This window comes from Bos mutus, chromosome 5, assembly GCF_027580195.1.
Source record: "Bos mutus isolate GX-2022 chromosome 5, NWIPB_WYAK_1.1, whole genome shotgun sequence".
NCBI lineage: Eukaryota > Metazoa > Chordata > Mammalia > Artiodactyla > Bovidae > Bos > Bos mutus.
This window is the reverse complement of record NC_091621.1, coordinates 6379136-6405056: the sequence shown is the minus strand read 5'-3', so window position 1 is coordinate 6405056 and position 25921 is coordinate 6379136. Positions and strand designations below refer to the sequence as shown.

General features: G+C 40.8%; 1 protein-coding gene across 1 annotated transcript in view; it reads left to right on the top strand.

Moving 5' to 3' along the window:
- The first annotated feature begins 295 nt into the window (after positions 1 to 295).
- TXNRD1 (thioredoxin reductase 1) overlaps positions 296 to 25921 on the top strand; it is a 40775-nt gene continuing 15149 nt past the window's right edge. The window contains 11 exon segments of the mRNA XM_005899071.3: positions 296 to 319; positions 1294 to 1416; positions 1677 to 1749; positions 4163 to 4282; positions 13471 to 13613; positions 14001 to 14116; positions 15518 to 15743; positions 17397 to 17489; positions 18066 to 18142; positions 19602 to 19691; positions 19693 to 19756. Coding sequence (XP_005899133.2) covers positions 1330 to 1416; positions 1677 to 1749; positions 4163 to 4282; positions 13471 to 13613; positions 14001 to 14116; positions 15518 to 15743; positions 17397 to 17489; positions 18066 to 18142; positions 19602 to 19691; positions 19693 to 19756 — 1089 coding nt within the window. The 5' untranslated portion in view covers positions 296 to 319; positions 1294 to 1329.

Here is a 25921-nt window from a genome sequence, read left to right as displayed (position 1 = left end):
GAGGAGGAACCTCGCCATAATGCCAGTTGATGAATACTGGCTGTGTTTACCAGCTTTTCATGTTAGACCTTTTGTGCAGACGGTCAGGATGATGCAGTCATGCCCCTGCTGTTCCTGGTTTCCAGGCGTCCTCCCTTTAGTCCCTGAACCGTCATGCATACCTGCTGCACTGCCTGCGGGCAGCCGTGCCGCGCCTCCTCCACCTTTTCACACCGCACCCTTTTCCTCATCCCAAGCATCCTTTTCTACTGACCCTAAGCTCTGCCTTTTGCCCCCCACATCTGATGGTAGGCAGGAGGAAAATGTACAGTCTGGGCTGGTAAGTCTGGGGGCTTTTTTGATTATGAAGGTTAAAACTTGATTTAAAAAATTTTGTGTGTGTGTTTGGTAACAGCTGTTCCAATCATTCTCTTATGTTAGCAGATTTTTGTTTTAATAAGAAGAAATTTTAAATGCATCACCAAAACAGTGTTCCACCCAAATATGTAACTAGTGTGTTTTAAAATTAGTAGAATCAAAGGATTTTGTAAAATTAAAAATTTATATTATAAATGCCAAGTATATGGAAAGTAAATATAGGTAACTTCATGCATAGGCAGATTAAAGAAATGAGCTTTATCTGCCTAAGGGTCACTTATTTATTTAACTCCGCCCCCCCGCCGCCATCCCTGTTTATTTAAAACATCTTATGAAAGCAGGGACTTTTAACTTTTCCTGCAGGTAAATGGCAGTTAATGATTTTCTACTGAATTTTTGGATTTTATGCTTTACCTAAACAATGTAGAAAAATACTTCGCTAACTTGTTTCAGTTGCCGTTTGCAGGGTCCTATCTTACTCTATAACCTTCGTATACTCATTATTCTACCTTTGACTAGAAAGTATAAATGTTTGCCAAATTGTATTGAGTCTACTAAAAACATACAGTACAGGTGTTTTTAAAATATAATTTAAAGCATAGTTTAAAAATCCTAGGAAAAAGCTGATCAAACTGAACTCAGGTGTAAGTTAATTCTTTTGGGCCATCAGGACCTTAGTTTTGTGTACTCTGCAGACCCGTTACAGTAGCTGTCTGCCACGTGGAGGGGGCATGAGGACAGTCCTACCACCAAGCAGGTGACTGATCACCACTTGAGGGAAGGGTGAACATTTCCCATTGTGTGCTGTGATGTAACAAACTGTGTTTCTCCTTTGGAAGTGCCTTCTGTTTTTCTTCAAAGGGTCCTTTCACAACTTTTCAGACATTGCTGCTTTTGAGTTAAATTGTTTTCTCTTCCATTGTTTTTCTTCTTTAGGCTTCTCAGGAAAACAGACTTCAAAATCCAGTGAAAATGAATGGCTCCAAGGATCTCCCGGAGCCCTATGACTATGACCTCATCATCATTGGAGGGGGTTCTGGAGGACTGGCAGCCGCCAAGGCAAGGCTCCTTGTGTGTCCTGGGATATGGGGAAAGTAGTCAGATCCTGACAACTGTAATCTGCATGTTGTTAGAACTACCCTTGTTTAATTTTTACGTTGGAGTTGCACTAGTCATCTTAGTATATGAAATTCTCAGGTATTAATAATTGGTTATGCTTTAGACATTATAACTGTGTTAAAATAACATTGATTTTTAATAGTTCATTTCCAGTCCATCATGTCAACCATTCCAACTCATTTTAATAATTTATTTTCCAGGAGGCAGCCAAATATGACAAGAAGGTGATGGTTCTGGATTTTGTCACTCCAACCCCTCTTGGAACTAGATGGGGTAAGCTTTTAAAATACCTTAGAAGTGAATTTGTAGGAGCAGATTTTCCCCTGGCTTTGGTTTGAATGACTTCTAAAATCCAATTTTGAAATTAAATAAATTAAAAAAAACAAACAAAACACCTACCTCCTTCACTTGTGCTAGGTCAGAATGGACTCCAGTTAAATGTTGAATACTTAGGTTCCTTGGCACAGAGTCAAGATAATACAAAACCGTATCCACAGCTGTTCTGATGATTTAAAGATAAATATTTGAGTAACTTAGTATATTTAGGGGCTTAATAAGTGAAAGTTTAAACTCTTCCTGGATTTCTGTTTCAAATCTGTCTCCTGTGTCCAACAAGAACTGGAATTAGATCCCTTAATGGATAGCCCTTGCTTCTTCTTAGTCTTGGTGAATTCTGTGTTCATTATTTATTCAATAAATATTTATTGAACACTTACTATGAACGAGGGCTGTGGAGATATAGCAGTGAATGTGTAGACCTGATGTGAAGTTCCTGCTTCTGTGGAGTTTACATTCTCGTGGAAGACAAAAGATGAACAAGAACTTTACCAATTGTGATACATGGTACTGAAAAAGTTACTTGGTGGAATAGAGAGGAACTGGGTAAAGAAAGGAGTTTAAACTTTGAGGCTGTTATCAGTGGCGATCTCTGAAGAGGTGGCTTTTAGATGAAACCCAAAGAGTAAGAATGAGCCAGCCCTGCCAAAAGCTGAGAAAGAGTCTTCCAGGCAACTTTTCTCTTTCTCACAAGAAGGTACATACAAAGGCCCTGGGGTAGGTTTGGTGGTTGTGGCATGGGTAGTAGAAGCTGGAGCTAAGACTGGAGAGGAAGGCAAGTGTCAGACTGTACAGGTCCTTGTGGACCAAGATGAGGGATTTGGTCCTGATAATCCAAGCATAATGGGAAACCTTTGGGAAGGGGAGTAATGTGATAGGTAAATTTCATCAAGATGACTTGGCTGTGGAAATTAGAAGGAGGCAGGAAGTCTGGGTAAGCCAGTGTCACAATTTCTGATTCATTCATTCATCAGGTACTTGTTAAGGTGTCACCTCATGTCAGGCATGTTCTTGTACTGGATGTAGTCCTGCTGGCCTGTGGAGCTCACACACTGTGGTGCCACTCAACCAGCATTCTCCTTGGAGGGCTGCTGGTTTCCCAAGCTGTGCAGTCCTCTGCCGTCTTGCACTCTTGGCATTTTGGGTGCCTCTCCATTTGGGCTGCTTACATTATGTTCTAATGGAGACAGGTTATCACCATGTTCTTTAAGTTCAGGGACACTAACTCTTTTTAGGGACAGGCAAAGTGTTATGAATCCTTTGGTGAGAATCAGTGAAGGCTGTGGACCATCTCTGTGAAAATTTGCTCATGTACCCTAGACTTTTTTATTACTTTTTGGCTGCATCGTGTGGCTGTGGGATCTTAGTTCCCCTAGTTCGACCAGGGATCAAACCCATGCCCTCGGCAGTTAAGTGTGGAGTCCTAACCACTGGACTGTCAGGAAATCGCCTTTACCAAACTTTGCATGTGGTTTCAGACCCACTGCAGTCCAGCCATGCCCTTTAGTGGCAAGTATAAGGTTGTACACAAAGTAAAGTCTCAATATCTGGCTTTTTTATCAGCAGTCAATTATGAATTTTTGAAGTACATGGAAGTTGTGGAAGTCTGCTCCTTTTCGTTTTAGGGCAGTTTTGCGGTGTTTAGTCTGTAAGGCTCTCTGATCTTAGAAATGTTGTGACTTAAGGATAAACTCATATAAACAGTGTTGACTACATTAATGAATTGCGATGTTTCATAGAATAGCATTGGGGCTTGGAGTGGGCCACCCAAAATATGCACTATGGCACGTTGATTATTTTGAATTAAAGTTACTTAATAAACGACCAGTGGGACACTCTGGCCCTCCTTTCTGTTGCCTGAAAGCAGGAAGTACGTCACATGAAAGGTGCACTCCCTACATCTAAGGAAGTAGAAAGACACCCTTTCCACAAAAGATAGGGAATTTGGGGCTGAGAAGCCTAATGTAAAGAAAACTGTTACTTCTTTACCTGTTATCCCAAACCCATACTCTGTTTTGATTCTTAACTAATTGAGCACCCAAAACGTCAGTTTCTTTGTCCTGTCAGTTCCTCACAAATGTATTCTTTCTTTGTCTAAAAAATAGAAAAGCTGTTTCATTTGGCTACTTCTTAGGTCCCATTTCTATGAAAGCCTCATGTGCACAAATTAAAATGTATTTCTTTTTCTCCTGTTGATCTGTCTCATGTCAGATTTGTTTGTCTAACCACAAGAACTGAAGAGGGGTAGATGGGGAAGTTCCCCTCTCCCTTATAATGATAATAACCATTGGCCCTTTTCTTTGGAGGATTGTACATCAGGCTATAAACTGATTTTGCAATGCTTTTGTAGGTCTTGGAGGAACGTGTGTGAATGTGGGTTGCATACCTAAAAAACTGATGCACCAAGCAGCATTGTTAGGTCAAGCCCTACGAGACTCTCGAAACTACGGGTGGAACGTCGAGGAGACAGGTACGTGGGGGAAGCTGCTCGTCCATTTGTGCTGTTGAGGGGCTTGAGCTGGGATCTTGCAGTGCACCATCCATTCTTACGAGACTAGCATATAACCTGGAAGTTGTTTCTATTTGTTTTTTTTAATGGATAAAATCAGTGTGGTTAAAAAAAAAAAACAGTGTGGTTATCCTGTGTCTTGTTGGCTGTGTAGTAACTATTCCAAGTAACTATTGTACTTGGAATATCTTTTTATAGCAGAAACCCAGAATTCTTTCAAAGAAATTCTCATAATTCTAGAGTTTCCTATGGAAATGCAAATTACATTTGCTTTCCCTTGAAGCTGTTATTTTTCTCTCATCCAAGAAGTCTTGTTTAATGAGCTGATATTTGGGAGGGTTATTTGTTGAGAAGGGGGTTTTGTTGGATTAAAAATATTTACAGTACCATGGAAACCACATCCTTTTCTCTTGCCCAACAAAAAAGGCAGTGAGGAGCCTCAACCTAATGGAGCATACATGTATCACGTAATCTGCTGATGGTCTACCTCTCTTCTCACCTCTACCCCACCTACCCTGCAAGTTACTTACTCCCGTGTCTGAGTACCTGAGACTGCCATTGGTCCACTCTTTGCTTCCTGGGAGCCTGCTGTCAGTGTACCCAGTTCACAACAGAATCTCCTTTCAGTTAATGAGTTAGATTTTTTCAGTAGACTTTTCAGAAATCCTCCTAGTGAAGTTATATAATATTACTATTACTTACCCACTATTTGCACTTGGTTCTGTGCTGGGGAAATATATAAATAATACAAATCTGTAGATTCACAGGTTCTGTTTTCATCGATGTGCTAATATCATTGATACACCAGCTAAGTACCCTGGGTGCCCAGAGGTGGGGTCAGTAAATGATTTAAGAGGTGACTGGAGATGACTTTTTAGATGTTGTGTCCTTGACAATAAGCAGAGGAGAGGATAGTCTGTTCTTTAGACAGAAGAAAAGGAACAAGGTTCGTACTTGGAGAATAGTAAATACGTTGGCATCTCTAGAGCAGGGAGCATGTGGGAACAAAAAGCAGACAGTTGCTGTGGGCTGAATGCCCTGGACGGTTTGGGATAAGGGTAGGAGGAGGAATGTGGACCAGCTTAGTGAGCTGCAGTTGTGCTGAGAGCAAGTTGGAACAGATGTTTCATGGTTCTTGGGATAGCAGGAAGAAGAGGGGAGAGGAGGTAAAGACCATAGCTATAGCAGAGAGGAAGCTCCTGTCTTTCCTCAGTACCCGCCTCATGGCTTCACTGGGGTCCTGCAGGTCAGGAGTCATGTTAAAGTTAGATCATTTTCCATATTCTCCATTCCATCTTATTGCAGTACATGTATGAGCCTGCTGTCCCTGAAGGGGGATCCCGTTGTTCCATTTGGCAGACAAGCAGACCGAAGCTCGAGCGGGGGTGTGAAGTGGTGCCCCCATATCATAGCTAAGAAATTGGCAGCACTAGGGCTTCCCTGGTAGCTCAGCTGGTAAAGAATCTGCCTGCAATGCAGGAAACCCTGGTTTGATTGCAGGGTCAGGAAGATCCCCTGGAGAAGGGATAAGCTACCCACTCCAGTATTCTTGGGCTTCCCTGGTGACACAGACGGTAAAGAATCTGCCTGCAATGCAGGAGACCTAGATTTGATCCCTGGGTTGGGAAGATTCCCCTGGAGGAGAGCATGGCAACCCACTCTGGTATTCTTGCCTGGAAAAATCTTGATGGACAGAGGAGCCTTGCAAGTCTCTCTGACCTCAAAACACATGGGGTTTACACAAGTGGTCTTCTTTCAGCCCTCATTGCTTCAGTGGCAACTCCTCTAGAGGACCAGGGTTTTGGGAGCTGTTGTAGAAGCAAGTACTCAGAGCTTTTGACCTTGGTCTGTGTGTACCTCTCCTCACCATTCTCTCCCCAAAAGGGGCAAGTTCTATGTGCAGTCTGCAGGCCACACTCGAATTTCCCTTCTGGGTCTTTGGGAGGAAAACCCAAGAACCACTCATTTTATTTGCTAACCACTCTCATAAGATCTGTAATCCACCCCTGTCCTTCCACACACACTCTTTACGAGTATTCTCAGGGAGACTTCATTCCCTGGGGCCCCCAGGGATAAGATCCTTTCTTCACCTCATTGAAGTATAGGTTATTAGAGTAGACAGATGTGGGTGGTAATTCTGACTTTGTTGTTTACTGCCTGTGTGGTGAGGATTAAATACAATTCAGTTCAGTTGCTCAGTTGTGTCCTACTCTTTGTGACCCCGCAGCACACCAGGCCTCCCTGTCCATCACCAACTCCTGGAGTTTACTCAAATTCATGTCCATTGAGTCAGTGATGCCATCCAACCATGTTATCCTCTGTCATCCCCTTCTCCTCCTGCCTTCAGTCTTTCCCAGCATCAGGGTCTTTTCCAGTGAGTTGGTTCTTTGCATCAGGTGGCCAAAGTATTGGCATTTCAGCTTCAGCATCAGTCCTTCCAATGAATATTCAGGACTGATTTCCTTTAGGATGGAATAGTTTGACCTCCTTGCAGTCCAAGGGACTCTCAAGAGTTTTCTCCAACACCACAGTTCAAAAGCATCAATTCTTTGGTGCTCAGCTTTCTTTATAGTCCAATTCTCACATCTATACATGACTACTGGGAAAACCATAGCTTTGACTAGACAGACCTTTGTTGGCAAAGTAATGTCTCTGCTTTTTAATATGCTGTCTAGGTTTGTCATAGCTTTTCTTCCAAGAATCAAGCGTCTTTTAATTTCATGGCTGCAGTCACCATCTGCTATGATTTTGGACCCCCCAAAAATAAAGTCTGCCACTGTTTCCATCCATTGTTTCCCCATCTATTTGCTATGAAGTGATGGGGCCAGATGCCATGATCTTAGTTTTCTGAATGTTGAGCTTTAAGCCAACTTTTTCACTCTCCTGTTTCACTTTCATTAAGAGGCTCTTTAGTTCTTCTTTGCTTTCTGCCATAAGAGGGGTGTCATCTGCATATCTGAGGTTATTGATATTTCTCCCAGCAATCTTGATTCCAGCTTGTGCTTCTTCGAGCCCAGTGTTTCTCATGATGTACTCTGCATATAAGTTAAATAACCAGGGTGACAATATACAGCCTTGACGTACTCCTTTTCGTATTTGGAACCAGTCTGTTGTTCCATGTCCAGTTCTAACTGTTGCTTCCTGGCCTGCATACAGATTTCTCAAGAGGCAGGTCAGATGGTCTGATGTTCCCATCTCTCTAAGAATTTTCCAGAGTTGTGGTCCACAAAGTCAAAGCCTTTTTCTTTTTTTGTCAAAGGCTTTTTAGATACAGTAAAAGTAAAGCAAAGCAAAGTTGCTCAGTCATGTCCGACTCTTTGCGACCCCATGGACTGTAGCCCCCCAGGCTTCTCCGTCCGTGAGATTTTCCAGGCAGGAATACTGGAGTGGGTTGCCATTGCCTTCTCCAGGAGATCTTCCTGACCCAGGGATTGAACCCGGGTCTCCCTCATTGTAGGCAGACGCTTTACCGTCTAAGCATGGGAAACGGGGAATAAATGCAGAAAATATCTGAGTCACTCCTAGGTAACAGGCCCCAAGAAGCAGACGTGAGCACTTTCAGCTCCCTTGCATGGCCACCAGGTTAGAATAAGGTTCTTTGCCTAACGTCACAGAGCTAGGAGGATGTGTCTAGCTTCTAGCCCACACTCCTCTAACTAATTGTACTGCCTCCAAGGTAGCTGTGGTTTCCAGGAATTTCCAGTCTGTTCCATAAAAAGAGCAACATGAGGCTAGCGCTGTCCTATTTCCTCAACAGTTTCTAGCTAGAAACCACACAACATGCTTGTCCGTATTTTCCTGAGAATGTGATTAAAATACCTGCCAGCACCTGCCAGCCTTAGTTTCGGTCCCTTCCTCCTGGACCTTCTTCTTCTAATTTTTCCCTTCAGAGTGTCAGCCAATTGGAGTAGACTCTGCCCGGCACTTTTCTTGGTTCTTTGTTTAATGGGTTGTAGAGAAACATCTGTGGATCTTTAGAAATTTGTATGTTTGAACCAATTTATTTCCCTCAAAGAGAAGGGCATGTAACAAGAATACTAATTTGAAAAAGTCTAGAGTTTGATGGAAAATGCATGGTCGTTCCAAGCAAATTTTGATTTATGCGGTAATATAATTTCTATATAGTGTCTTCTTCTTCATAGTGAATGTCAGTGGCCCTTAAATTTCAATAATAGTTCTGGGGAGGTACAACTCATGATCATTAAAATATTGTTCATTCATGGGAGGTCTCATACTTAAATTGGTATGTAGTTGATGTTAGCTTTAAACTGTCAACTCAAGAAAAATGAAGTAGGTGGAACAGAATAGCTTAGTTTGGTAAGAAAAGTAGGAAAATACATGTAACAGGTCTTTAGAATCTTTAAGAGATAAGTATAGGCCTCTGCAGAATAAATTTTAATAACAGGGTCAGCAAAGTATAATTCTAATAAGTTCAGTAATCAAATGAGTGATGAAATATAACTTGGTGAATTGACAGATCTTCTTTCCAGCAAAAGAAAAGTTTATAGTTGTCACGTAACAATAATAAGAACTGGCTTTACTTATTTACATTGACTTTATTTCTAAAGTACATAAGAAACTAATAAATGTACAGAGATGAGGTGATAAAGCAGCCACTACCAGTGTACTGCAGCTCTGCACAGTAAAATCAGCAGGAGCTTTCTGAATTTTAAAACATAAACCAACTCAAAAGTTATCTTACTTGTGTATCTCTACAGAAGTTATTTTATTCAACTAATTTAACAGTTTTAGCTCTTTCGTGTTTCTTCCCCTTTTCCAGATTTTAAGATAGAAATATACTTTGTATTTTTATACCATCCACCTCTTGTAGATCTATGTCAGGGACAGTAATCCCAAAGTCTCTGATGGGAGATGTGCCCTCTATTTAAATCCCTTCCCTCTTCCTAAGTGGAAGCGTGGTGGCTTCTTTATTGTTGTCTTTCTCATTACTCCTTGTGCCTTCTGAAGCAAACTTTGGCTTCTCAGTGGGGACCAGAGCTGGGTGCTGTGGGAGTGGCTGGCCCGGCCTGCCGGGATCCACCACCCAGGGAGCAGTCATCGCCACCCTTCTTTTTGTGCTAAAATGTTGGTGGTGAAGGATACAGTGGACTTAGACAAACACTTTATCATTAGATCTTTGAGGAAGAAAGAAACTGGAGGTATATTTTTCAAATGAGAAGCTGCTAGAGGCTGTTGCTCCGTGTTCCCAGGAGATGAGGCGTGAATGCTTATTTTGCATTTTCAAATAGAAACACATCTAATCTCATGCCCTTGACCAAAGAACAGTGCTTCTATTTTCTTGGAAGACTGTCTTCTCTGACACTGCAAATAGCTCTGAGCCTGGTGAGGGAGGAAAGGCCCTTTGGACCTGAACCAGGCAGCACAGCTGAATCTGCCTGTAATGGGGTGGGAGGCAGGGAGAGGGGGGTGACTTGTCCAGGACTCAGCCTGTGCTCTGCTCTTCTCCTGAAAGCTCCAAGATGAGACTGTGATAAGAGAAAAATTACATGAGCTCAGTTATGTAAACTGGAGGAATTGGTCCTTTCTGGAAGATTTACTGGCTTCGTATTTTCTTCAGATATATCTGTTCGATTTCCCTTGTGCTCAAGAATTAAATGTACCTTTTAAAAAATTGAGCATTTGTGAAGTTTTAGGATCCCATTGTCCTTAGAGAGAAAGCACAATTATTGGTTTGCAGTTGGGGCCTTGCAGAGTTTCTGGATGCATGTATTCTCTTACCATGCTCAGCTGACGGTTCACGTACAGTGTGTCTGTGCTGCTGTGAGTTACCGTGTAGCCCTGGGCAGGTCATCCATCCATCCTTCATTTCCCTGTGTATATACTGGAAGGAATTTGTGCCCCTTCAGGGTATTTGAGGCATAAGTGAGCAGGTGCAATGAAGATGAAAGGATGCTAGTAGCTCTGTTAGTCTGAATACTGTTGTCGAACCTAGGGGTGTATAGTAGTGAGGGGCGGTTCAGGAGCATGAGAGAATTGGCTTAAGACCCAGTTGCTAGGATGGGCATAAGGGCGCACCCAGGTGAAGTACAGTCCTTGCCTAGGTAGCTGGAATCAGCATTGCAGAGGGTCAGCATTAGGTTACCGCTGGTTGACCAGGCCAGTGGAATCGGGAGGCCTGGGGGAGGTGCTGGGCTGTGCCAGTGGGTGGGCTATTTAGGAATGGGGAGTGTCCACGTGGTATATGGGAATGCAGGAAGGTGGGGGATTTGGGGAATTACTGGAAAGCAGGGCAGCCCTAGAGAACTGGGGTTCTGCTCATGTAACCACCCACAGTCCAACAGGAATCCGGTTACCACCAGCAGTATGTAAAGTAGGAGTTTGGATTTTGTGAGACTGAAACTCAGTTCTCAGAATGAAATGCAAGACCAGGACCATAGGAGCAGCTAGAGTATCTTGATGCTAAATCCCAAAGTAGTGGGCTGCAGCTTTTTTCGTTTCTTCTGCCTGAGCATAACCACACTAGAGATTGGTGCCTGCCTACTGTACCCGAGGATGAAGGGACTTAGGCCCCATGTGATATCCAAACTCCTCAAACCCCTTTTCTCTACCTAACAGTTACAAAGTTTGTCCCTAACAATAGAATTAGTGTTGAATTAGGTCTAATCATGGAATTTCTGTCATTGAAGTAATTTTTTTGTACAGGTACTTAATCCCAACTGTGTCTTCTTTTCGAATATGGTATCTCTTGTAAGATTGGCAGAGCAGAATCCACTTAGTACTTCTACCACTGTAAAATTTCAGAGTGAATTCTGCCTTTGATCTTGTTCCTCCCTGGGCGTGTTATTAGCATGCTGTGCTGGACAGCTCCTACTTGTAAGGAACCAAGGTAGAAGATAGCGTCACAGGACATCCCTGTGTCAGTCAGTTCAGTCTCTCAGACATGTCCGACTATTTGAGACCCCATGGATTGCAGCACGTCAGGCTTCTCTGTCCATCACCAACTCCCGGAGCTTGCTCAGACTCATGGCCATCGAGTTGGCGAGGCCACCCAACCATCTCATCCTCTGTCATCCCCTTCTCCTCCTGCCTTCAGTCTTTCCCAGTATCAGGGTCTTTTCCAAGGAGTTAGTTCTTTGCATCAGGTGGCCAAAGTATTGGAGTTTCAGCTTCAGCATCAGTCCTTCCAATGAATATTCAGGATTGATTTCCTTTAGGATTGACTGGTTGGATCTCCTTGCAGTTCAAGGGACACTCAAGAGTCTTCTCCAACACCACAGTTCAAAAGCATCAATTCTTTGGTGCTCAGCTTTCTTTATAGTCCAACTCTCACATCCATACATGACTCCTGGAAAAACCACAGCTTTGACTAGACGGACCTTTGTTGGCAAAGTAATGTCTCTGCTTTTTAATATGCTATCTAGGGTGGGCATGGCTTTTCTTCCAAGGAGCAAGCGTCTTTTAATTTCATGGCTGCAGTCACCATCTGCAGTGATTTAGGAGCCCAAAAAAATAAAGTCTGACACTGTTTCCACTGTTTCCCCATCTATTTGCCATGAAGTGATGGGACCAGATGCCATGATCTTAGTTTTCTGAATGTCGAGCTTTAAGCCAACTTTTTCACTCTCCTCTTTCACTTTCATTAAGAGGCTCTTTAGTTCTTCTTTGCTTTCTGCCATAAGGGTTGTATCATCTGCATATCTGAGGTTATTGATATTTCTCCTGGCAATCTTGATTCCTAGTTGCATCAGAGTGACAACCAAAACCACTACCAATAAAACCACCACTGATAAAACCACATCTGGGATTTGCTTAAAATATTTTAGTTAAAAAGAAGACGTGTTATGTAATGAGATTGGTTAAATGTTGGTAATTGTTAAATATGGATGATTGGCACATGGGAGTGAGTTAATACTATTCTCTTCCATTCCTGTGGGGAAACAGTGAGTCCTGTCTCATATTTCCATGGTGGTGGATGGACATCAGACAGACAGGCTGGTCGAGGCTCTCTGTAACATCTGCTAGGCCCTAGCACCTGGTCCCCCTGGCCTCATGACCACAGTGGCCTCCAGAGTTCCCCCACCCCAGCTGAACTCACATCTGAAGGTTTGCTCCAGTTTTTCCAGACATTTTTTGGTTCTATGAATTGAATCCCTATAATCTGTTCTCTGGGAGGCCACAAACCAGTTTTTGTGCTGTCGTTCCCACTTCCAGAGGCCGGCTGCTGGTACCCATAGAATTGATTCTAGTACTTCTTGCCTGAACCAAGCTACTTAACCCTGACTCTAGGACTCAGACTGCTCATTTCTGTGTTAGAGGCTTTCAATTTGTGTTGATTCTCTTCTTCCTCCTTCCAAACCACAGCTTGCCCAGAACCTGCCTTCTTCTACCACCAGAGTAGATTTTACCTGTGTCCTATTTTTTCAGTCATTGTTGAAATTGTTAATGAATGAATGACAGGATTTGTTTTTGTCCATTGAAATTCAGTATTAGTGCCTTTGCTCAAAGAATTAATTTTATGATAGAATTTAAGAATCTTCCTCTTTGATGAGACAGGAGGTTTGGGAGATAATGAAGCAGACTGTTAAACTTCTGTCTGGACCAGGGATCGGCACACCTCTGTAAAGGGCCACATAGTAAATATTTTAGGTTTTGTGGGCCTTGTGGCCTGTGTCAGAGCTGCTCAGCTATGGAAGTAAATAATCGTGGCTGGATTTTAGTAAAGTTTCATGTATAGAGGGGGTGGTGGCTGAGTTTCACTGCTGGGGCCTTAATTTGCCAGCCTCTGGTCCAGACACTGTTTCCAGCTTATTAGTACTCCAAACCTGGCTACATCAGAGTCCCTTGGAGATGGATATACATTCCAAATGCTAGGTCTTTTACTTACGCACCCCACTGACTCAGCAGTCAGTGTTCATAGTCCAAGGTAAAATTCCTGTTTGTTTCTAGATAAAGAAGAAAAAAGAAAAAAAAGAAGAAGAAGAAAGTTTGGGTATAGTTATTTTAGTCTTAAAAATTTCCAGGATTTTTATACTAATTAATTGTTTGGTAGTTTTCTAAAGGGAGAAGATACTTGAAAAGGTTGTTTATGTGCTTGAAATGAAGGTCTTGCTGTTTCAAACCAGTTCCTGGGAACTGGTACTTGTCAGGCGGTTGAGAAGCTTAGCATGGTGTCTGTCTTTCTTGTGCAGTTAAACATGACTGGGAGCGAATGACAGAGGCGGTCCAGAACCACATTGGTTCTCTCAACTGGGGCTACCGCGTGGCTCTGCGGGAGAAAAAGGTCACCTATGAGAACGCATACGGAGAGTTTGTGGGGCCTCACAGGATTAAGGTAAGCATGTGACTGCCTAAGAAGGGTTTTTTTGGTTTTGTATCTTTAAGCTTTTGTTGGGGGAGAAAAAGTGAAGGTGATTATCCTAATAAAGACATTAGTGACCCAGACCATCCAGTTGGGTGATTTTGTGGTCACTTCTTAAGGGCTTTCTCTTGTGGTGTAGTGAAGAATAAGAGGACTGGGTTTGGGGCCAGATTAGCAGGATTTGAATCTTGGCTCTATGTCTGCTTCCTAGCATTGTGCCCTTGAGCAACCTCTCACTGCATTAGCAAATTGTTAGGAAGATCAAATTGGTCACTGTAGTTAACAGCCTTTTGAATTACAATGTTGACAATTCTAAAGGATAATAAATTATTAAAAATTGATATATTGGTTCCTTTGTAGGCAACAAATAACAAAGGCAAAGAGAAGATTTACTCAGCAGAGAGATTTCTCATTGCCACTGGTGAAAGGCCGCGTTATTTGGGTATCCCCGGTGACAAAGAATACTGTATCAGCAGGTAAGGACAAATTGTGGGAGAAAAGAGGATTTCTGCTTTTTCTGTTTTCTTCAAATCCTTTTAATCCTTTTCCTAGAACTTAAGTTTTTCACGACATTTTTGCCCAAAGGAACAGGGAATTAGGGAAAAGAGGAAAAAACTTTAAACCAGAGAACATTAAAAAAATTCAGGATTATAAACATTGGTCATTTTATCACCCAGAGTTAATATCTCTACTCATATGTAGGTTATGCTTGCAATATTTATATTTGAAATTTATATGTATGTGAGTATGTCTTATAAATGTATACTATGTAAAACCCAGATGAATATTTACAGATACTTTGGAAAATAATTGATACATATGTCTGTACTTTTTTTTTTTTTTCCTTGCAAAATTAGGATTACATTTCCTTGCAAAATGTAGATACTATACAACTTAGAGGATAACAGGCCATTTAGGTTTCTCAACCCTAGTTTTTCCTTACTCTTTGCCATTTGAATGGGTGCAGCGTCAATGCAGAGGGACCCTCTGAAATCAGTGAGTCAGGCAAGGTTTTGCTGTGCGGCTTATTTTTGCCCATCAAGTGGAAATACTGGTGACATTATTGTTCAGTAGTTTTGAATTATGATGTTATTAAGGTAGATTGTTGATAAATATGTCTCCTTGGATGCTCTTTTCCCAGGAGTTTCTTATTTTCTGATCATGTTATTACTATTTATTTTTAGGCTTTTTTCCTTTGTAATATGAGTTTATCCTGTGAACCTTTGCCCGGGATAGCTCAGTTGGCATCTCTCGTTTTCACTGTCTTAGATGAACTCCCTTGTCATATTTTTAAAAATTCGTCTACCAGTAATACTTTTAGGATCTCTTATGTCTGGTGTCCTCCTCACTCTGCTAGAAGATTTTGTCAGGCTTTACTTTGAATGGTTTTTATATTACAAAACCCACACGTTGACAGCTTTTCTCCACCTCTCTCCCCACCGTTGGTGATTGGTGTGGTGGTTGAGGAAAAGTAACACAGGTTTTCCACCTCAGAGAGAGCTGGAGTGGTGGGTCGAGGGTGGGGTTTGGGTTTGCACATGTGCGATTTTAAACACGTAAGTGGAGAATTACTCCAAATAGTACAAAATAAGCTTGTTTGGGAGTTGGACTAGTGTCAGAGTTGCTATGGTTTGCTGTGCTCACCCATGGAAGCTCGAGCTGCTCCCACAGCAGTTGAGTGGTGAGAAAGGAGAGTGTCTGAGACCTTATAAAAATTCCTCAAATATTATGTGTGTAGCTAATCAGGATGGTTTTAGTCCTAAAAATGTCTTGTTCTTAAGAAAGTAAAAATACCTACTTTAATTTGGGTCATTATACACATATGGACATTTTTCTGTTCTTTTCTTCCTTTAAAAGAAAACTTTTTTTTTTTCCAGTGATGATCTTTTCTCTCTACCTTATTGCCCGGGTAAGACCCTGGTGGTTGGAGCATCCTATGTTGCTTTGGAATGTGCTGGATTTCTTGCTGGTATTGGTTTAGACGTCACTGTTATGGTACGATCCATTCTCCTAAGAGGATTTGACCAGGACATGGCCAACAAAATTGGTGAACATATGCAAGAACATGGTATCAAGTTCATAAGACAGTTTGTACCAATAAAAGTAAGTGGGGTTGCCTGGAGGTTTGTTGATTCTATACTCAGATTAAAAGGTGAGAGAGTTGGGGTGGGTGAGGGAAGAAGCCTCCTTTCAGCATTATGAACCATTGGGGATATTGTCATTCCTCAATTGTGTGATTTAGGTATATATACTATTTCTACCTAAATAGGTCCTACCACCTAAATAGCTTTGTTCCTATTTGCAGATTAATGATTTCCTTCCCCTTTCAACTTTACCATCTTTTATTCTCTTCTGTTGAAATGCTTTGCTTTATGTGTTCCATTATTTTATTATCTTTGACCTGTTATATTAATACTTGCTTTTTTCCTACATACCAGTGATTTAAATAAGAGTTTAAGACTAGACTGATTTTTTTTCTTTCAAAGACGTTTCACCTTAGTATACAGTATAGTCCACAGATGTACTGTATTATTCTTGCTTCCCTGGAAATGATTATCGAATTTTGTTATGTCGGCTGGCCTTGTTTTGCTTATTTAATCTTCTTTTCGGTTCTTTTGAAAGTGCTGAATAATATGCCAAATTCGGTACTTGTTAACCACAAATGTTCTGATACACAAGAGTGACAGAATCGATCACTTGACATATCTCTAACAGATTCCTGTAGGGCAAGTAAGGATGAGCTCATATTGTTTAAATTAAGGAGTTTTATTGTAATATTGTTTAAGGAATTTTAGCTGTTATTTTAAAAATTGCTTAATGGGCTAGTAACTTGGGGTTTTTTTGTGGGAGCATGAATCTCTTGATGCTGGTAAATAACAGTATAAGTGTGGGGATTAGAAAGACCCGAGTTCAAATCCTGTTCTGCCAGTTTCTTGGCATGTGACTCTGGGAGAATGACTGCCCCAAGCCTCACTTTCTTTTGTGAAATGATAATTGATGACATCCATCTCACGGTTCTCATGAGAATTCTACTAGCATTAGGACTGTGATTAGAAGAAACAGCTGTGTATATATGCTGTACTGATAAAAAGTAGCATCTTCCTTTCTAATCTCTGAACATTTTGGATGTCGTGGGCCCTTTGGGAACATGGTGGACTGTCCCTACTGAAATAAGCCTGTGTCTGTGTACATAACATTCTGCTCAGTTTACCAGGGTGATTTAAAGATTGTGGGCTTTCCTGGTGGCTCAGACAGTAAAGAATCTTCCTGCAAGGCAAGAGACCCAGGTTCAATCCCTGGGTCAGGAAGATCCCCTGGAGAAGAGAATGTCTTTCCACTCCAGTATTCTTGCCTGGAGAATTCCATGGACAGGGAAGCCTAGTAGCTACAGTCCATGGGGTCGCAGAGAGTTGGACATGACTAAGCAACTAATTTTAAAATTTTTTTCTCAGAGATTGTAGTGTGCTTTCTCTGGCTTTTTTCTTTGCTGATTTGTCTCTGAATTTTATTCTATTTGAGAATTATTTGAAGGAAAGCCCCTCTAACAAACAGTAAGCAATGAGAAAGAAGGGAATAAATAAAAGAATCTCATGTCGTCCTAAAGATGTTGATGTGAGGGAGATGGGACATAAAAGACCTTACAAGCAGATGTTGTATTTTAACTTTGGGTTAACCAGATAGGAGAGGACATAATTATCCACCTTGATATTGACATGTGTCTTTATTGTGGAGTAAAACCTTGTATTGCTTTCATAGGTTGAACAAATTGAAGCAGGGACACCAGGCCGACTGAGAGTGATAGCTAAGTCCACCGATAGTGACCAAACCATCGAAGGAGAGTATAATACGGTAAGGAATGGACCTTGGTCATACTTCATTAGAAAGCAAATCACATGCTTATGCTGTATTTGCTGGGTTGCTGTTTCTAAACTGCTGGTTCTGTTCCTATTCTAAGACACCTTTATTACTTACGATATTATAATTTGTTTTGGTACAGGGATGGATTTAAATTTTTTCTACTGTAACTTAAATATTATTTGTCAAATGGTTATTGAAAAGTATTAGCGTGTTAAAATGAGCTAGAATTTCTCCGTCTCATGTTCTTGTATTTCCCCAGCCCACCACTTAAAAAAAAACAAACTTCAGTGGTAGGCTATGCTTTGTCTCTATACTTGGCTAAATTTACTAAGGAATTGTTAATTCTCTTTTTCTTAAGAAATGTGTACAGCTTCTTACTATATCATGTTTAGAAGATTTAATTTAAATGATTTTGATTTGTTTAAACTCTTGGCATTGTTTTCTTAATAGAATATTTCTTTCCAGGTCTGGAACATGAATCAGATTGGCTTAATGGAAAAAAATCTGATGAAATAACTCATGTACAGCCTTTTTATTAACAGTCACTATATATTAATGATTTTTCAGGTATTGCTGGCAATAGGAAGAGATGCTTGCACGAGAAAAATTGGCTTAGAAAACGTGGGGGTAAAGATAAATGAAAAGTAAGAAAAGAATTTTTATTATGTTTTATTAAATACTATTTCAGTGATTTATAAGGTTCCTTAGTAGTGAAGTTTTAGGTGTTTGCTTGGTTTCTCTTTCGTTTGGCCATGCAGCACGTGGGATCTTAATTCCCTGACCAGGGATGGAACCCTGGCTCCCTGAAGTGGAAGCATGGCGTCTTAACCACCGGACTGCCAGAGAAGTCCTTGGAGTTTTAGATTTTTAAAGTTAGTTTTTACCACAGTTGGAGCATTCCCTTTTTAAGCTTAGAGGACTCTTCATTCAGTGCTTATCACCGTCTTTCCTGTTTGTCTCCCCCCCCCTCCTTTTTCGAAATCTAAATGAAAGATGCACTGGCTTTAATTTTGTTTCTTTAATGTGTATATGTACAGTAAAAGATCCAACTCCTCACTGAATTGCAGTTACATGCTTTAAAAGCTTCATTGAATATGCAGATTTGAACCAGGTTTAAAGCTACCAAGTCTTAGAATCACTAGAGTGGTCACTACGTTTCTAGTGACAGCTGCAAATACGAAAACTTTGCTGTTTTATTAGCTAAAATCCTTTGCACTGTACCACTGCTCTGGATAATTGAGACTCTGTTTTCTGCTTCTGGAAGGGGCATGGGATATTTTCCCAGTATCACCTTTCCTACATCCATTTGAAAACAAGTGCTGTGAAAGGCTAGGTGCCTTGGAAATTGAAAATAGAGAGTCCCCACTACCGCCCACTACCGCCCCCTACCTCCCTTCCTTCTTACAGGAGGAACATTTATTCAGAAGAGATTTCTTAATCTTAATATGAGGATTTTTGTTTTATTCTTTTCCCCCTTGGGTTGGAGAGACAAGGGAGTTAAGGAGGTCTGATAAGATTTAGTGGACCAAGTGTCCCACCGTCTTGAAAACCTACTTGCCTGTGTGCACCGGGACCAAGGTTTAGATTTTATTTAATATTAATAGCTCACACTTATTCTGTACTTACCAGGGTCCATGGACTGCTGTGTAAATGTTTTGTACACATTTCTCATTCAGTTCTCACAACCCCTTTAGGTAGATGATGATATTTTTTTCTTCTGTTATTCCCATTATCATCATTCCCATTTATAGGTGGGAAAATGAGGTTTAGAGATGTTAAATAGCCCTCCCAAGATCACAGAGGTAATAACTAACAGACCTAGTTACTGCAGTTCAGAATCCTCCTTTGTTCTTAACCACTGTGTTCTACTTTTCCCATTCCACAGTTTCTTAATAATTTTCTTATTCCTTTGATTTTCAAAATAGCTAGAATGTCTAAGCTTTTGGCTCCTCTGAGCTTTGTTGTTGTTGTTTTGGTAATACATTAGAACATCACCCTCAGCCAGACTCCCGATTTTGGGTTTCTTTGGGAGAAAGGGGATTTTGTTGGACTTATTAATTAACAGTGGTAATGGATAGTGCTTTTAACTGAATGAATTTGCAGGACTGGAAAAATACCTGTCACAGAGGAAGAGCAAACCAACGTGCCTTACATCTATGCCATCGGTGATATATTGGAAGGGAAGCTGGAGCTCACCCGTGGCCATCCAGGCAGGAAGGCTGCTGGCTCAGAGGCTGTATGGTGGCTCCACTGTTAAGGTGAGTGCTGGGGCTGTCAACACTGAGATGCTATTCGCAGTGGTCCTCCTGGTGCTCTGGGTAAGCTGCTGGTGAAGTTTTCCAGGTCTTGAATAATTTAGTTATTTTGATGATGGCATTCCCATATGTGCTTTAGTAACTATTCTAGGCAAGACATTGTTACGACCTCTCTACCTTTGTGATTTATTATGGACATTGTCACTCTCAGAATCAAACGAGGAGTAAAATGAGCTTGAGTAAATCACGTTTCAGCCCTGTTAGGTTCTGTAAATTCCTAATAATTGCATCTTACATCCATTCATTATTACCAATTGGTGTATAATGTTCTAAATCTGTTTATGGCACCTGACTAGGCTATAAAAGGATTTGAGAATGTAAGTAAATAATATCAGTCTTCAGAGCTGTTTGAAGTGATATTCAGGCTTTATTCCCCCATCCTTTATAAAAATAGATCTCCTGCTCTTGGAATGTTGAATGTGTTATATGAATGTTCTAAAGTGATTTTAAAAGTCAGTGGAGGAAATTAAAACTCTTATTTGTATCTTATGAGACTAGATGTCAAGAAAAGAATAAATATGCTCAATTAATTTTTTAAGACATTCTTCAAAGAACAGTTTTAACTTCACAGCAAAATCGAGAGGAAGTTTGGTGGCTCAGCGGTAAAGAATCTTTCTGCAATATAGGAGACGTGGGCTCAGTTCCTGGGTTGAGAAGGTCTCCTGGAGAAGGAAATGGCAACCCAACTCCAGTATTCTTGCCTGGAGAATCCCATGCACAGAGGAGCCTGGTGGGCTGCAGTCTATGGGGTGGAAAGAGTTGGACACAACTGAGTAACTCAACCACCACCACCATAGAGATTTTCTATATATCCCCTGCCCCTAATTATTATCAATGTTCCCTTCCTAATTATTTTTTTAAAAGGATTCTGGAAATTATTTTTTAAAAAAGGATGGTAAAGAATTTAGTCACTCTCCATTTTCCTTGTGCATAAATCATCATAGGTTGATTTAGTTAGGTTATAGCAATGGAGCCTCAAAAATACTGCTAATAAAATTTGTGACAAGCATTTTGAATGTGTATGGGGTTAGTTTGGATTGTAGTATAATAAATCTTAATATTTTGAGATTAACAGGATTGAAAAGAGTTTTTAATACAAGGTTGTCTGATCATGCAGGGAATAGTAGTTGGTTCATAGTCCATGGGGTCGCAAAGAGTCGGACACAACCGAGCGACTTCACTTTCACTTTTCACTTTCATGCATTGGAGAAGGAAATGGCAACCCACTCCAGTGTTCTTGTCTGGAGAATCCCAGGGACGGGGGAGCCTGGTGGGCTGCCGTCTATGGGGTCGCACAGAGTCAGACATGACTGGAGCAACTTAGCAGCAGCAGCATATTACTATTTGGAATAAACTTAACTGCCTCTTTAAATGAATTATGTCTTTTATACTTTTGGAGTTTTTGAGTTTATGGTAAATCAAGAAAAGGTAATTCAGAAATATAATGAGGTGCATTTAATTTCTTTTTTTGGACCTTTTTATCTTTTTGATTTCCTAAAGTGAAAAGGAAAAAAATTTTATACCAATAATAATCAGAGGGAAAATATGCAAAAAATTGCTAGGAAATAAATGTGGAATTACTGTAGCACCAATTTTCTTAAAAATCCAGTGAATCCACCTACTTTGGACATAAACTTCTTTGTGTGAGCAGAGTACTATATTCTAGCATCTCCCAGGTAGAGCAGATTCTTTCTTAAAGTGCCTTCAGCTTTTATCAGCCTCTCTTTTTTTCTTGTCCCTTTTTCATGCCCTGTTTTTTAGTCTAACTAATAGGACAAGTACTTTACTGAACAGGAAAATAAACAAGTGTTGCTAAGTCCCTGAGTTTGAAATCTCGTCAGTCTGTCAAGGATAGTAAACAAAACTGCAATACTAATAGATACCTAGGTTAATTGTATTTGGGGAAATTACACATTGTTTTAAGAACTGTGTAATCCTTTTAATTTTGTCCCAAGTGCATTAATATATCATTCCCATATATCTGAGAACATTAATGGATCCACATCCACCTGCCTTCCTTCTGCAGGAGCAGCTAGCTGTCTGTTGAAAACTTCAGCTTAACATAAACACCTGCCTAAATTAAATCTGTTGTGGGATTTTAAGAGAACCCAAATTGAATAATGGGTGTTTGTGTCTTCCTCCAAAATTGATAACATGTATTCATTGCCCTATAAGAGTGTTTGGAGAAAAGAGGACAGAGAGCAGCTGTGTTTGTCCATGCCTGGCACTGTGCTCAATGCCGTGTACGCACGCACCTCATTCCACTACAGAGCAGCTATAGAGACTGATGACACGTTACAGGGAATTAGGTAACTGTCCAAGGTCACAATGCTTGGAGGCAGCCAAGGCAAAAATCTAGTCCATATCTGATTTGTAGGTACTGCTGTGTTAACCGTGAAAATGCATCTCGTAAAGACACCTGAAATGGTAAAGAATCTACCTGCAGTACGGGAAACCAGGGTTCGATCCCTGGGTTGGGAAGATTCCCTGAAGAAGGGAATGGCAACCCACTGTTGTATTCTTGCCTGGAGAAGTCTATAGACAGAGGATCCTGGCAGGCTACAGTCCATGGGGTCGTAAAGAGTTGGACACGACTAAGCAACTAATGGAGAAGGCAATGGCACCCCACTCCAGTACTTTTGCCTGGAAGGTCCCGTGGACAGAGGAGCCTGGTAGGCTGCAGTCCATGGGGTCGCTAGAGTCGAACACGACTGAGCGACTTCACTTTCACTTTTCACTTTCATGCATTGGAGAAAGAAATGGCAACCCACTCCAGTGTCCTTGCCTGGAGAATCCCAGGGACGTGGAAGCCTGGTGGGCTGCCGTCTATGTGGTCACACAGAGTTGGACATGACTGAAGCGACTTAGCAGCAGCAGCAAGCAACTAACACAAAGACATGAGGAAGATTTGGGAAGTATCAATTATAAAAGGTGATGAGGGTAGAAAAGATGTCTCAAGACTCTAAAGACTACCACTTGTAGTAGTTTAGTACAAGAGGTGCTTGTACTAAATGAAGTGGAAAGTATATTGAAAAAATTTAAATGAATCTTTTTAACAGTAGATTAAAGTCATTTTCAAAGCTGCTAAACATATTTGCCCTTAAATATTCTGTTATTTTTGGGAACATGAGGAAGGAGAAAAATATTTTTATCATTTCAAAAACAGAGAACAGATCATAAAGGTGAGTCAACCTGTAGGTGATGGACATTCTAGTAAGCTCTTTAAAAAGCCAGATGATAAGACACATGTACCAGCTTTAAAAGATTGTAATGGGAACTTATTTGAAAAGACCCTGATGCTGGGAAAGATTGGAGGCGGGAGGAGAAGGGGACGACAGAGGATGAGATGGTTGGATGGCATCACCGACTCAATGGACATGGGTTTGGGTAGACTCCAGGAGTTGGTTATGGACAGGGAGGCCCAAAGAATTGGACACGACTGAGCAACTGAACTGAACTGAATGGGCACTCCAGCTGTTTTCTCCAAGGAGCAATAGATTTCTTGGATTTTAGAATTGCTCAAACACTTGAAATAATTTTATTATTACTTAAAATGTTGCTTTGTAAGCTCAGTTTTACAGTAAATATAAAAATATTTTTTGTCAGAACTGTAGAGAAACCACAGTACACATCTCTGCAATTTGAGGATGGAGTGTGTTCTGAAAGTTTATTAGCTTGATTAGTCAAATAGAAGTATTGAGAAAAAGGACTACATTTCTCAGGTTAGGCCACAATAGTCAGTTAAGCCAATTGGAAACAGTTTTGGGACCAAGGAGAAAAAATATCTTTAATTTGGATCCAGGTTTCCATCTGATACATTATTTTCTGCCATCATTTAATTTAATGCACATCTGCTTAAGGTGAATTCCTTGTGGGGTTTTTGGTTCGTGTTTTAGTTTATTATGTCTTCACTTTATACTTTTTGGAAGATATTTTTGCTGAATAGAGAACTCCAGACTTACAGTGTTTATTTAAGTATTTTAATAATTTGCCCATTGTCTTCTGGTTGCATAGGAGAATATGCTATCATTTTTATCTTTGCTCCTCTTAAGATTTTCCCTTTCACTGTTTCTTAGCAATTTGATTATTGCATGCTTTGCCATGCTTTTCTTTATAATTCTGCTTATGGTATATCAAGATTTGGAGATTTATCTGTTCATAGTTTTTATCAAATTTGGAATTTTTTTTAGCTATTCAGTTAAGTTTTTGCTTTCCTCCTCTTTTGTCCCCTCTCCAAGCCTCAAATTAATGACTGGTGATTCACTTGCTATTATCCCATGGGTCTCTGATGCTCTGTTTATGTTTTTCCCCCTGTTTCTGTGCTTTTCTCAGAGAGCCTATTGCAATGTCTTCAAGTCCACTGATCTTTTCTTTTGTAGTCTTGGGATGTAAATCCCATTCTGTGTAATTTGCACTTCAAATAGTTTCATCTCTACAAGTTACATTTTCCTTTTCTGTCCTCAGCAGACTGCATTTTTATCTACCTTCTTGAGCCTACAGAACACGTTTTTAATAGCTCTTTTAATGTCCTCTGCTAATCGCATCATCTCTTTCGCAGTGTCTATTTCTATTGATTAGTTTTATTCTTGATATTGGTTTGGAAGGATAAAGACTTTGTGCCGTTTACACTGTTGGGTGCTGGGTTTTGTTGCATTCCTTTGTATAGTGTTGGAGTTTGTTTTGGTGGCCCGTTAAGTTACACAGGAGTCCGTTTATCCTTGTGTAACCTGCTTTTCAGCTTTTTTTGGGTGTGTCAACAGTAATCTTTCATTTAGGCCTAATTTAGTTCTACTCAATGGAGGCCCTTCCAAGGAGTCTGTCCCATTCCTCCTACTGTGAACTCTTTCCCTACTCGGGCTTGTAAGAGTAGGTCATTTTGGGGCTCACTGCTTGCCAGTGGCTCCTTCCTCACCCTGATTGCTTTCCTCTGGCATTGATTACAGATCAGTGCTCAGCCCAAATCTCAGGAGGCCCTCTCTGCCGATCTCACTTTCTCTTTATGCAGCCTCACCCACTTTGCTGTTCTTCCCTGCAGCTTCCGGCCATGTTGGCATCTCTGAACCGGGATCTCTGTCACTGTAACTCAGAAAGACCACTCTGCAGTCTGTTCCCTCTCCTTACCAAGCCCTAGAAAGTGCTCTGGGCAGGAAACTCCCCTCATTTGTTGCCCTTCTTGTTTCCTATCCCAACAGCAGCCGTGGTGCTGCGCTGCCCATGGTCCAGTGTCTAAGAGGTGTTTCATATTTGTCTGTTTTTTTTTTTTTTTTAAGTTGTTTAAAGCAGGAAGTAAACCTGGTCCATTATGGGTGTAAGCAGAAGTCTGTCTTTACTTTTGAATCAGAATTCCAAGGATTTGTATTAGAGGAAAAAAAGACTATATATTGCTAATTCTAGAGGGAGGCACATTTTAAAGATTCCACCCTACTGTGTTAGAGAGTGAGAATTGTATTGTTCATATTTTAAGTTCAGAATGACTTAACCTCTTTGTCCAGATGTGACTGGGTAGGTTTTTACCAACTGGCGTTTGCAAATGTATTTGGCATCTCCGTAATTGTGTTTTTCATAATTCACATCAGCATATTAAAGCCTCTGAGAAATCTGATGGTTGAGAAACCTATTTGCTTAATACAGCATTTTACCAACTTGTTCGACTTCAGAACCCTTTTGTCATCTATGACTATTAAAGTATGCTTTGGAAATACTGTCATAGTCATGAACTTTTTTTTTTTTTTTGAATAATTTTGTTTATTTATTTATTTTTGACTGTGCTGGGTTTTTGTTACTCCACAGGCTTTTCTCTAGGTGTAGCCAGTGGGGGCTACTCTCTAGTTGGCTATGTGCAGGCTTCTCATTGTGGTGGCTTCTCTTGGGCAGCACCGCTCTAGGGCATAAGGGCTCTGGTAGTCACGGCTCCCAGGCTCTAGAGCACAGGCTCAGTAGATGCGATGCATAGGCTTAGTTGCTCTGTGGCACGTGCAGTCTTCCCAGATCAGGGGTCAAACCTGTGTCTCTTGCATTGGTAGGCAGATTCTTTACCACTGAGCCACCAGGGAAAAGCCCATCATGAACTTCTTTTGTTCCTTGGTCTTCGTTACCATGTTAATGGCT